The sequence below is a fragment of the Bufo bufo genome, chromosome 6 (genome assembly GCF_905171765.1).
Source record: "Bufo bufo chromosome 6, aBufBuf1.1, whole genome shotgun sequence".
Classification (NCBI taxonomy): Eukaryota; Metazoa; Chordata; class Amphibia; order Anura; family Bufonidae; genus Bufo; species Bufo bufo.
The window spans coordinates 87442489-87454784 of NC_053394.1; the positions used below are offsets into that span (position 1 = coordinate 87442489).

The 12296-nt window shown below is 37.4% G+C and overlaps 1 protein-coding gene across 1 annotated transcript in view; it reads right to left on the reverse strand.

Annotated features, from left to right (window-relative positions):
- Positions 1 to 5509: 5509 nt before the first annotated feature.
- PCDH15 (protocadherin related 15) overlaps positions 5510 to 12296 on the reverse strand; it is a 1608479-nt gene continuing 1601692 nt past the window's right edge. The window contains exon 36 of the mRNA XM_040438316.1: positions 5510 to 6055. Within this exon, the coding sequence (XP_040294250.1) occupies positions 5510 to 6055 (546 nt within the window). The remainder of the gene's footprint in view (positions 6056 to 12296) is intronic.

The window sequence follows — 12296 nt, forward strand, 5'->3', positions numbered from 1 at the left end:
AAAATAGATTCACACCCCTCACAGCTTATATCGCTCACTCCATTCAGCGTTTCCTGTTTAAATTCCAGGGTGCTCAGGGGTAAAACATTAAGCGATTTACAAATAACAGGAAACAAAAAGCGTGATCACAGCACTCACAGTCCATAAAATGTTTATCCTTTATTCCATTCTTTAAAAAAATCACGGCATAGCTAGGTGGATACAAACATGACTCCGGGCAATAGAGCACATTATACGCAAGTCTTCCTGGTCCCTGGTCGGACCAGAAAAAATTATAGCATGAAATAGTCTGCTGTCCAGAACCATGTTTGTATCCACCTTACTATGCTGAGATTTTATTAAAAAGTGAAATAAAGAATATGCATTTTATCGACCGTTGAGTGCCGCTTTTACACATTTTCTCTGCTATTTTAAATCAGCAGTATTAGCAAAATTGCCTTCATTTCAGATATTTTAGAGCGATAAAAGTAAGTTACAACAATGGACTTAGCCTTTGTTTTGGGCCTCTCAAGCAGCTTTTGAAAGTATATTTATAGAACACCTATATAATGTGTTCAATAGAAGAATTCCATTAACGATTACTCCCAAATATCTGCCCAGTCTAATTGTTGTCTACAGTCAGGTCCATAAATATTGGGACATCGACACAATTCTAACATATTTGGCTCTATACACCACCACAATGGATTTGAAATGAAACGAACAAGATGTGCTTTAACTGCAGACTGTCAGCTTTAATTTGAGGGTATTTACATCCAAATCAGGTGAACGGTGTAGGAATTACAACAGTTTGCATATGTGCCTCCCACTTGTTGAGGGACCAAAAGTAATGGGCCAGAATAATAATCATAAATCAGACTTTCACTTTTTAATACTTTGCAGTCAATTGCAGCCTGAAGTCTGGAATGCATAGACATCACCAGACGCTGGGTTTAATCCCTGGTAATGCTCTGCCAGGCGTCTACTGCAACTGCTTGTTATTGGGCCATTTTCCCTTTAGTTTTGTCTTCAGCAAGTGAAATGCATGCTCAATCGGATTCAGGTCAGGTGATTGACTTGGCCATTGCATAACATTCCACTTATTTCCCTTAAAAAACTCTTTGTTTGCTTTTGCGGTATGCTTTAGCTCATTGTTCATCTGCACTGTGAAGCACTGTCCAATGAGTTCTGAAGCATTTGGCTGAATATGAGCAGATAATATTGCCCGAAATACTTCAGATTTCATCCTGCTGCTTTTGTCAGCAGTCACATCATCAATAAATACAAGAGAACCAGTTCCATTGACAGCCATACATGCCCACGCCATGACACTACCACCACCATGCTTCACTGATGAGGTGGTATGCTTAGGATCATGAGCAGTTCCTTTCCTTCTCCATACACTTCTCTTCCCATCACTTTGGTACAAGTTGATCTTGGTCTCATCTGTCCATAGGATGTTGTTCCAGAACTGTGAAGGCTTTTTTAGATGTTGTTTGGCAAACTCTAATCTGGCCTTCCTGTTTTTGAGGCTCACCATAGGTTTACATCTTGTGGTGAACACTCTGTATTCACTCTGGTGAAGTCTTCTCTTGATTGTTGACTTTGACACACATACACCTACCTCCTGGAGAGTGTTTTTGATCTGGACAACTGTTGTGAAGGGTCTTTTCTTCACCAGGGAAATAATTCTTTGGTCATTCACCACAGTTGTTTTTTGTGGTCTTCCGGGTATATTGGTGTTGCTGAGCTCACCGGTGCGTTCCTTCTTTTTTTAAGAATGTTCCAAACAGTTGTTTTGGCCACGCCTAATGTTTTTGCTATCTCTCTGATGGGTTTGTTTTGTTTTTTCAGCCTAATGATGGCTTGCTTCACTGATAGTGACAGCTCTTTGGATCTCATCTTGAGAGTTGACAGCAACAGATTCCAAATGCAGATAGCAGACTGGAAATGACCTCTGGACCTATCTGCTCATTGTAATTGGGATAATGAGTGAATAACACACACCTGGCCATGGAACAGCTGAAAAGCCAATTGTCCCATTACTTTTGGTCCCTTAAAAAGTGGGAGGCACATATGCAAACTGTTGTAATTCCTACACCGTTCACCTGATTTGGATGTAAATACCCTCAAATTAAAGCTGACAGTCTGCAGTTAAAGCAAATCTTGTTTGTTTCATTTCAAATCCATTGTGGTGGTGTATAGAGCCAAATATGTTAGAATTGTGTCGATGTCCCAATATTTATGGACCTGACTGTATAGTGCCGTAATAGACTCAAACTGATATTATAGGCAATATGAAAGACCTCTACAAAAACATCATGATTTGTTCTCATACTCTGTGGGATCAACAGGATGCAGTACATTGCCAAATGTGCACCACCAGGAAAAATGGGGAAATGTCACCGCAAACAGAGAGTGAGATGCGCACTGAGACCCCATTTATGTGAATGGCCTCCATGATATAACATATTTGCCTGAAATGGCTGCGACTTCCCCCAGCAAAATCAACTATTTGTGGGGGAAACCCAGAATGGGACTCTAGGTGATCAACTGATTGCCTCAGCAGGCTTATTTTGAAATGGGTGGTCTCTGTTGAGACAGCTCTTTTATTGGTCATTCCTACTGTCTATGAGTAAATCTCCTTTAATAAACCTCATTATGCACATCTGATTATTTCATTCCTTTCATGTAATAAATGTTTTCTTGAAAAATAATTATCTATATTTGAGAAAATGTTTCATTATATTCATTTGCTTTACAAAATAATTGCTTGGCTTATTGTTAAGGCCTCCGCATACTACTGGTCATTAACCTGAAGCCTGTTGGGTCTGCCATGGTTAATTACAGTATGCATCTTCTATTTCACTCATTACATCAACAGCACTCTATAATCTCAGTAAATAATTCAACAATTAATGCATTATGACTCTTAAGGCCACATCATGTCAGCAGAAACTCTAAAACTCTCTAAAATTTGGTCTTGTCATAATAGGATGTTTAGCATTAAAGGACTGATCTTATGAAGCAAATAGGCAACAGAATACTGGATAGCACCGTATTATGTTTAGGGCAACATTTTTATTACTCTCCAGATTCTATATTGTAATCTCATTACTTTTTAAGTCCCATACACCTGCACTTTTCTTTTATGTACTGTCAATTTTAACCTACAAATTCACCTAAAAAATTCCTTTTAGTGATAAATGCTTTTTCATATGCTGTAGCATAGACATCAGGAAAATATCCCCTAAAGGGTTAATGCTGTGGTTTAATATTACAGCTTTTATGCCACATTTACACAGGGAAGTTTGGTACCATTTCTTATATCTTTTTTTAGCCAAATCCTAAAGGGAGTGACTGATATGTTCCCTCTTTTTGGAAATTCTCCAGTTTTTGGATCAAGCATAACTAGGGCTCAATACAGTTTATCTTCAAGAGGCTATTTGTGGTCTCTCTTTAGCTAGAAACACTTCTCCTCCTTCTAGCTGACAATATCAGTGGGTAAATGGAGGCAGTTTGTAACTCTCAAATTTGCTGTGCGAACCCTATAGTAGACATACTTGGCCCCCACTGCTTTAGCTCTTTAAATATCTTTTGCTTGATTATATTACAACATGGCTACTTTATTCCAAAAGCAGTGCCACCTCTCTCAATGGTTTGTTTCTGGTATTACAGCTCTGCTTCAATTAAGTGAAGGAGGCTAAGCTGTAATATCACACACAACCTTTAGATAGGCATACCATTTTTATTTTCAAACTCATGTTTTCCTGATACTTTATGACCCCTTTAAGATGTCTGAATTTGAAGTTCTGTTTTGTCAATTCACCAGTTACTGAAAGCACTGAGATCGTAAAGCAGGGCAGTCACGCAAGCAGGGTTCAACATTCTTAAAATTCTGTATATATTCTGTCTTGGATACATAGTATACATTTCTTTGTATTTGAAGCAAGATGAACTAATTACCATTGTTGATGGTTCAAAAAAATAAAAAAGCAAACATAAAATATATTTTTTGTAAAAAATTCATGTCAGAAAATTGGACATTTATCTAGTAGATTGAGAGCTCGACTTAAATTGTAACTGAACAAAACGTGATATCAGCATGGTTGATAAAAGTCCCTGAGATTGATACATGCTGTTTGACTCATGGATTTAGTAACCAACCATAACATATGAATAATCATGTTTGTTTCAGTGTTACTCAAAAATATTATGTTTCTTTGTTTTCTTCCCTGTTTTATTAATCACTGCCTGTGTAAGATGCTAAAATGTGAAAATAATAAATTATTTATTAGTTATCTGGATAAAAGGGGTGTCACCCAGAAACAGGCCTTTGTTTGGCGGTCATACACTATGAGGGGTAATTCTCTCTGGTAGAGTTTAGAGACAGAGGGGGTCATATGTACCCTCATGCTGCTGTAAAGCCTGGGTGTTTATCTGGTGGTTACAATACTGGTACACCCACATGAAATTTAGCAACACAGCAGCAGATGTAAAATTTGACCCCATGTCTCGCACCTTTAAGTGTATGACGCCAAACAAAAGCCTGTTTCTGGGTGACACCCCTTTTATCCAGATAACAAATAAATAATGTATTATTTTCACATTTTAGCGTCTTACACAGGCAGTTGAATAGTTTATAATAACAGACGCACACCCACATATTTTAACTCCGTGATTTTTTTTTCTTCCCTGTTTTAACAAATGAAATCTAGCAAAATGTCATGCCTACGGCCAAATTTAATCTCCCAGCACAACATTGCACATTAAAATCTTCACACTACACAGCAGAACTGAATTACATAGCTGTGGGATTGTAAGTAATTTTTCTGCTACTGTGGAAAGTGCATCAGTAAAATTTAGGGATACCTGGCGCAGGCAATGCCTCATTAGCCATGAAATAGATTTCTTGATCATATTGAAAGCTTGTGTTGATCAAATGTTCACTTCACTCTCAGTAAAAAGTATAAAAAAAATAAAAAAAAAACATAAATGGGTGGCAGAAAATACATTGTCAGGGAAATAAAGTAACACGTATAAGAAAGAATAGCCCAACCTGTTCACTACATGCACAATGACATTGAATTGTAATTATTTGATGAGAATCTGATATTTTAAGCACTGCTTTTATATTGCTACTCAGCAGGTGCCATCTGTTTCTAGAACACAAATACAATAAAAAAAAAATATTTTCACTGAGCACTAAAACAAAAAAAGAAAGTTAGAAGCCACATGTACATAGTTTTAGGCAAGAAACACAGCAGTATTTTAAAAGTAAAAAAAAAATATATAAATCAAAAAGTTCAAAAATCTGCTGATTTCTTAACAAAACATTACACAAAATAGGTTTAACCTACTGAATTAATAGCCAGTTAAGAAAATGCTTGCTGGGAACTAATCAGTTAGAAGTGCAAATTTGTTGTATTACTGGAAAAAAGTCCCCATTTATGTGCACAATACAAGATTTTTATTGTGATCATAGAAAGTGCAGTTTATTAGAAATCAAAATAGTGGTAAAAAAAATATGTCATAGTTTTGTCATTGGTATGTGAAGATTGTTCCACGGCCCCATCCAGAGCTCCTCTTCATCTGACTGAGTCTGGTCACTGTGGAATTCTAAAGGCTCTTTGATGTCTTCATTATCGACAACTGATTCCTGTTCATCTGTGCTTTTTAATTTATTGTCCCCAATCTTGGATATTATATTTTTGGTCACTCCAGTGCTAGAGGCCAGTGATATACTAGATGGCCTAGTGTTATGTTTGATAGAGGCTCCTTTAGATAATGTGTTCAGTTGGATGTTTTCCTCGTGTGTTACTCCAAGCTTTTCTAGTTTCTTAAAATGCTTCCCAAGCCTTGAAGGGGATGCCATTTTTAAATTATTTGTGAAGCAAGAACGTCTGGTTCTAACAACAGACCCATTTTGGGCTATGTAAATATTCCCATTGACGTTGTTTTGAATGTTTGGCTGGTTCAGACGATTCCGTTGGGATTCAGGAGCGCTGTCTTCTCCAGTGGAGCTAGTTTCATATTCTCGATCCACAACAAATTTGATCCTCTTTTTTCTAGCCATCTATTGGACAAACATAAAAGAATGGCAGTCAAGAAAAATACCAAAATTCATAAAAGAAAGGATTTCATTTTGACAAAATGAATCTGAATCTACAAAAAGTAACATGTACAGTAAAAACACTTCAAAATAACACCTCTTTGAGACAACCACATCTTTATTCATTCCATGTTTTCTGATATGTCTGATATATTATGTACCCTTAGTAGCCACCCCTCTAGAAGACCACTTATCAATAAAATTTTGGGTGGCTGTCTCAAACAGCAGGTTTCACTGAATATTTGAAGAGCTTTTTTCAGCATAGACATTTGTTGTTTATACCACCACAGACATGGACTGGTGTGGAGCATCACAATCTCTGTGGAATATAGTGGCTCTATATAAGTCACAGTAAATATATATTGATAGAATTAATGCCCTACACCATAGGGTTGTATAGTGTTATATTCAATTGTTAGAATTAAATGGCAGTGGAAGGAAAGAGGTGCAATGTTTACCTCCTGTAGGCTTTTATAGAAGTTCTTTAGAGCAGTGTTTCCCAACCAGTGTGCCTCCAGCTGTTGCAAAACTACAACTCCCAGCATGCCTGCACAGCCAAAGGCTGTCCGGGCATGCTGGGAGTTGTAGTTTTGCAACAGCTGGAGGCACACTGGTTGGGAAACACTGCTTTAGAGGCTACTTAGGTGACCCATTATAGTGAGTGGGCATCCATGTCCATGAGAAGAAAAACTGATGTTGCTATTCTAGCAACTGACTTGGTTTCAGCAGACAGGCTTCTGCCTATTGGACATGAGTGGCAGATCATGTGGTATTCCAGCAATGTCTGTGCTGAGACACTTCCTTTAACACATATTACTTTCTTAATACTAAAAGGAAAGATGGAATTGTTTGAGTCCAAGGATAAAGCTAAGAGAAAAGTTGAGTGAAAATACTGCATTAAATGACTCACAACTTTACTCTATTCATAGAGCACAGTAGTTGATTGCTGATGAGTTGTTTAAAATGTATCATTATTAAATCAGATGCAATCAGTTTAGGCTCTGCAATATATGCAATTATAATTATTAATTTCCTGCTATTTACATAATTACACATGGAAAAACCACGAACCTTATCTAAACTTCACAGACTCATCATTAACAATGCGCTTTGCTGGTTAACAGTAGATGAAATAGGCTAATGAACACAAAAGCATTCATTGTTTCCTTTTTGATATTTCTTGTATATAAATGAGTTTTAATTAGAATTATTACACAGAAAAGTGCAAGATTTTAATTTACACTTAATTCAGTTTTTAGTGTGTATTCGATTAATAAACAGTTTTAATAAATTCTGCTGGAGTCCCTACACAATCGAAAAGATCTACAGCTGAGATTGTAAAAGTCAAATAATTTCATATGATATTAAATATTTTGAAATCTAATAACAGTTTGTTAAAAAATATTGGGAATTAATTTCCGGGTTATTTTGTTTGCTACATATGGAGGTTGAAAAATTAGTGCTTAACCGCTTAACGGTCAGGCTTGTTTGGGCCTTCGTGGCTTAAAGGCTATGTACACCTTCTGGGGCGATTTATTTTTTTAGGATTGCATTTTACTCATTTTGGCCAAAAAATATTTTTTTCATTTGGTCTTTTTAAAAAAATATTGAGCCATTCTGTCACAAAGGGTTACAGTATTTTTCGATTTATAAGGCACACCTGATGATAGGATGCACCCCGGATTTTAGCAGAGGAAAATAAGAAAAAAATATTTTTCATCAGACCTCATCTCAGATGAGACCCCTATATCAGATCCTTGGATCAGGCCCCCAAATCCAGACCTTGCATCAGACCTCCATGTCAGAAACTCTGTTCAGACCCCCCTATCAGGATCTCACATCAGATCCCCATCAGACCTCCATCTCAGACCCCCATCAGATCTCCATGCCAGACCCCCATCAGGCCTCCATGTCAGACCCCCATCAGACCTAAGATCAGACTTCCATGTCAGACCCCCATCAGACCTAAGATTAGACTTCCATGCCAGACCCCCATCAGACCTCAGATCAGAGATACAATAAAGAACCTTATTTCTCCAGGTCCAGCAATCGCTCCTCCAGTCGGGCCCCTTTGTCTTCTCTGGCCTGTACTGCACTGTCACCTGACTGTATGCAGCGTCGGGTCATAGTGAACACACTATGTCCTGGCGCTGTACGTGGTCAGGATCCACAGTGCAGCACGGCCCCAGCGAAGAAGACAAGGGAGGGTGAGTACCAGCAGCACTCACAGCACTTCACCTGCTCCACCACCTAATACATACCAGTGATCGCTTCCATGAGGGAAGTGCTCATTACTATTCACTTTATAATGCACACAGCCATTTCCCCCCTACTTTTTTGGGGGAAAAGTGCCTTTTATAAAGTGAAAAATGTGGTAACTGTCTAGCTATGTGAATCGTACTTTTAACTTTCACTTTGTGCCAGTTATCTAATAAACCTTATCTCTAAATTACTAAAAGGTCATAAACACTTACTTAAGCCACATTATTATAAGTAAGGTAAGTAATGAGTGTTTATAAGGTCAGAGATCAGAGATAAAGAGCACATCAGCTGAGCTTCATGACGGAGCAAAGTGAAAATTAAGATCCTATGCTACTAGAGAAACTCAAAGCTGCACAGAGACAGAGGTTCAATATTTTTAATAAAGACCAATTGAAAAAATATTTTTTTGATCAAAATGAGTACAATGCAATTATTTTTAAAAATGCCCCAAAAGTGTACATAGCCTTTTAGAAGCATTTTGTTTATGTTTTCATCTCAACTTCAAAGAGCCATATCTTTTTTTGTCATTTGGGGATTTAAGGGGATGTTATGATTTCAGCAAATTGTTCAGCAAAGCTCATTTATATTCAAAGATTAATCAAGTCCTAAAATGTTGCAAAATACTCTCTGTATTCCTTATGGATTTTAACATTTCTGCTTACACCTACTGAATGGGAACCTTTACCACTTACTTATAAAGGTTAAAAATTTACCCTGGTCATGTTATGATCACACACATATGTAGCTGTTTCCTATTCAATAAGTGTAAGCAGGGATCTTAAAATCCATTAGGAATTGACACAGGAAGTATAATGGAATGTTTATACATTAGACAGTGAATAAGCTTTATATGTTGAAACTGTAATAACTATTTAAAAAGTGCTGTCCTGGATATAAACATATGTAAATCTAAAGAGTGTAGGTTCTGAATTTATCTGCCCATAATTTAATTTGGTACTGCTAATTTTCATAATGTTTTTTACAGTATAATTACAGTATAATTATTAGTTATGTTTGGTTTTGGGTGGGCTTATATTACTACTAGCTTGTATAGATAGTGAGTAAATCTGAAGTTTTGGCAGTATTCCCCAACTAGTATATTTCTTAATTGTAAATATATTCAAGTACAATTAAGTCATGAAAACGTAAAGTACGACAAGGCTTAGAAGTGTAGAAAAGTGGCAACATCCACTGCACACAGAATGTAAGCTGATCAGAAATGGGTGTTACGCTCTAACAACTCATGCCTTCCAAAGTATGGGGTCAAAGCAAGCAAGGTTTCCATGAGCTTTATGTAGCTTAAAGGTTAGAAAAAAGTGCTCTGAATCTTCAATGGTGTGGAAAATAAGTAGATTAAAGGAGCAGAAACAGTGCTGTGGGGCAGTGAACTGTTTAGTTAGACATGGAAAACAACAAATAAGGAAGGAAATGCAGAGTGTGACAGAATTGAATACATTTTTTGAAATCTTCCACTCAGATATGTGTCCAAGACTATCATAAAGCCATAGGACGTAAAAAAGAAAATTACCAAGTCGTCATTATTGAATGATTGTGAAAATAAATGTCTCTTCTTAAATGTGAGAAAGCATGATGGTTTAAAAATAATAATAAATACAGTCAGGTCCATAAATATTGGGACATCAATCCAATTGTAACATTTTTGGCTCTATATACGGCCACAATGGATTTGAAATGAAACAAACTAGATGTGCTTTAACTGCAGACTGTCAGCTTAAATTTGAGGGTATTTACATCAAAATTAGGTGAACGGTGTAAGAATTACAACAGTTTGCATATGTGCCTCCCACTTGTTAAGGAACCAAAAGTAATGGGACAATTGGCTTCTCAGCTGTTCCATGTCCAGGTGTGTGTTATTCCCTCATTATCCCAATTACAATGAGCAGATAAAAGGTCCAGAGTTAATTTCAAGTGTGCTATTTACATTTGGAATCTGTTGCTGTCAGCTATCAAGATGAGATCCAAAGAGCTGTCACTATCAGTGAAGCAAGCCATCATTAGGCTGAAAAAAAAAAAAAAATCAGAGATATAGCAAAACCATTAAGCGTGGCCAAAACAACTGTTTGGAACATTCTTAAAAAGAAGGAATGCACCGGTGAGCTCAGCAACACCAAAAGATCCGGAAGACCACGGACAACAACTGTGGTGGATGACCGAAGAATTCTTTCCCTGGGGAAGAAAACACCCTTCACAACAGTTGGCCAGATCAAGAACACTCTCCAGGAGGTAGGTGTATGTGTGTCAAAGTCAGCAATCAAGAGAAGACTTCACCAGAGTGAATACAGAGGGTTCACCACAAGATGTAAACCATTGGTGAGCCTCGAAAACAGGAAGGTCAGATTAGAGTTTGCCAAACGATATCTAAAAAAGCCTTCACAGTTCTGGATCAACATCCTTTGGACAGATGAGACCAATATCAACTTGTACCAGTGTGATGGGAAAAGAAGAGTATGTAGAAGGAAAGGAACTGCTCATGATCCAAAGCATACCACCTCATCAGTGAAGCATCGTGGTGGTAGTGTCATGGCGTGGGCATGTATGGCTGCCAATGGAACTGGTTCTCTTGTATTTATTGATGATGTGACTGCTGACAAAAGCAGCAGGATGAATTCTGAAGTGTTTCGGGCAATATTTTCTGCCCATATTCAGCCAAATACTACAGAACTCATTGGACGGCGCTTCACAGTGCAGATGGACAATGAACCAAAGCATACTGCAAAAGCAACCAAAGAGTTTTTTTTAAGGGAAAGAAGTGGAATGTTATGCAATGGCCAAGTCAATCACCTGACCTGAATCTGATTGAGCATGCATTTCACTTGCTGAAGACAAAACTGAAGGGAAAATGCCCCAAGTACAAGCAGGAACTGAAGACAGTTACAGCAGAGGCCTGGCAGAGTATCACCAGGGATGAAACCCAGTGTCTGGTGATGTCTATGCGTTCCAGACTTCAGGCTGTAATTGACTGCAAAAGATTTGCAACCAAGTATTAAAAAGTGAAAGTTTGATTTATGATTATTATTCTGTCCCATTACTTTTGGTCTCTTAACAAGTGGGCGGCACATATGAAAACTGTTGTAATTCCTACACCGTTCACCTGATTTGGATGTAAATTCCCTCAAATTAAAGCTGATAGTCTGCAGTTAAAGCACATCTTGTTCATTTCATTTAAAATCTATTGTGGTGGACTATAGAGCCAAAAATGTTAGAATTGTGTGGATATCCCAATATTTATGGACCTGACTGTGTATATATATATATATATATATATATATATATATAAAAGAGAAAATAATGGCGGCAATGTGGGTGCTAAGCAATGTGGGTGCTAAGTCCAGGGATGTAGCTGCTTACCCCATATAAAATAGTGATGAAAGACGGACAGCACTCCAGGTAAAAAGCAATGGTGTTTATTTACCCATGTGGATTGCAACGTTTCAGCTCATACAAGAGCCTTTTTCAAGAGAAAAAAGGCTCTTGTATGAGCTGAAACGCTGCCATCCACATGGGTGAATAAACACCATTGCTTTTTACCTAGAGTGCTGTCCGTCTTTCATCACTATATATATATATATATATATATAAAGAGGGTGAATACACATAAAGCCATAGCTAATGCTTTTCTTTAGCCCAGGACAGATATACATTTCACTGCAGCTTGGCCAAGACAGAGTGGCTTGTTGCTGCCCCTCCAGTCCCCCACTAGATGCACCCTTGAATAAAAACTATTATACTTTTTAATTACATTGAGCTAACATAAAAAGTGACACAACCTACAGTCAATAGAGCTATAGAATAGAGATTATAATCCAAGAACCATAAAAAAAGACATAAAGTAGAGATGCAAGGCAAGTTGCTGAAGAAAGAGGTAACTATTATCATAAGAATCTTTTATTTGCATTATCCAAGAATTTAGAAAAAGAACAGC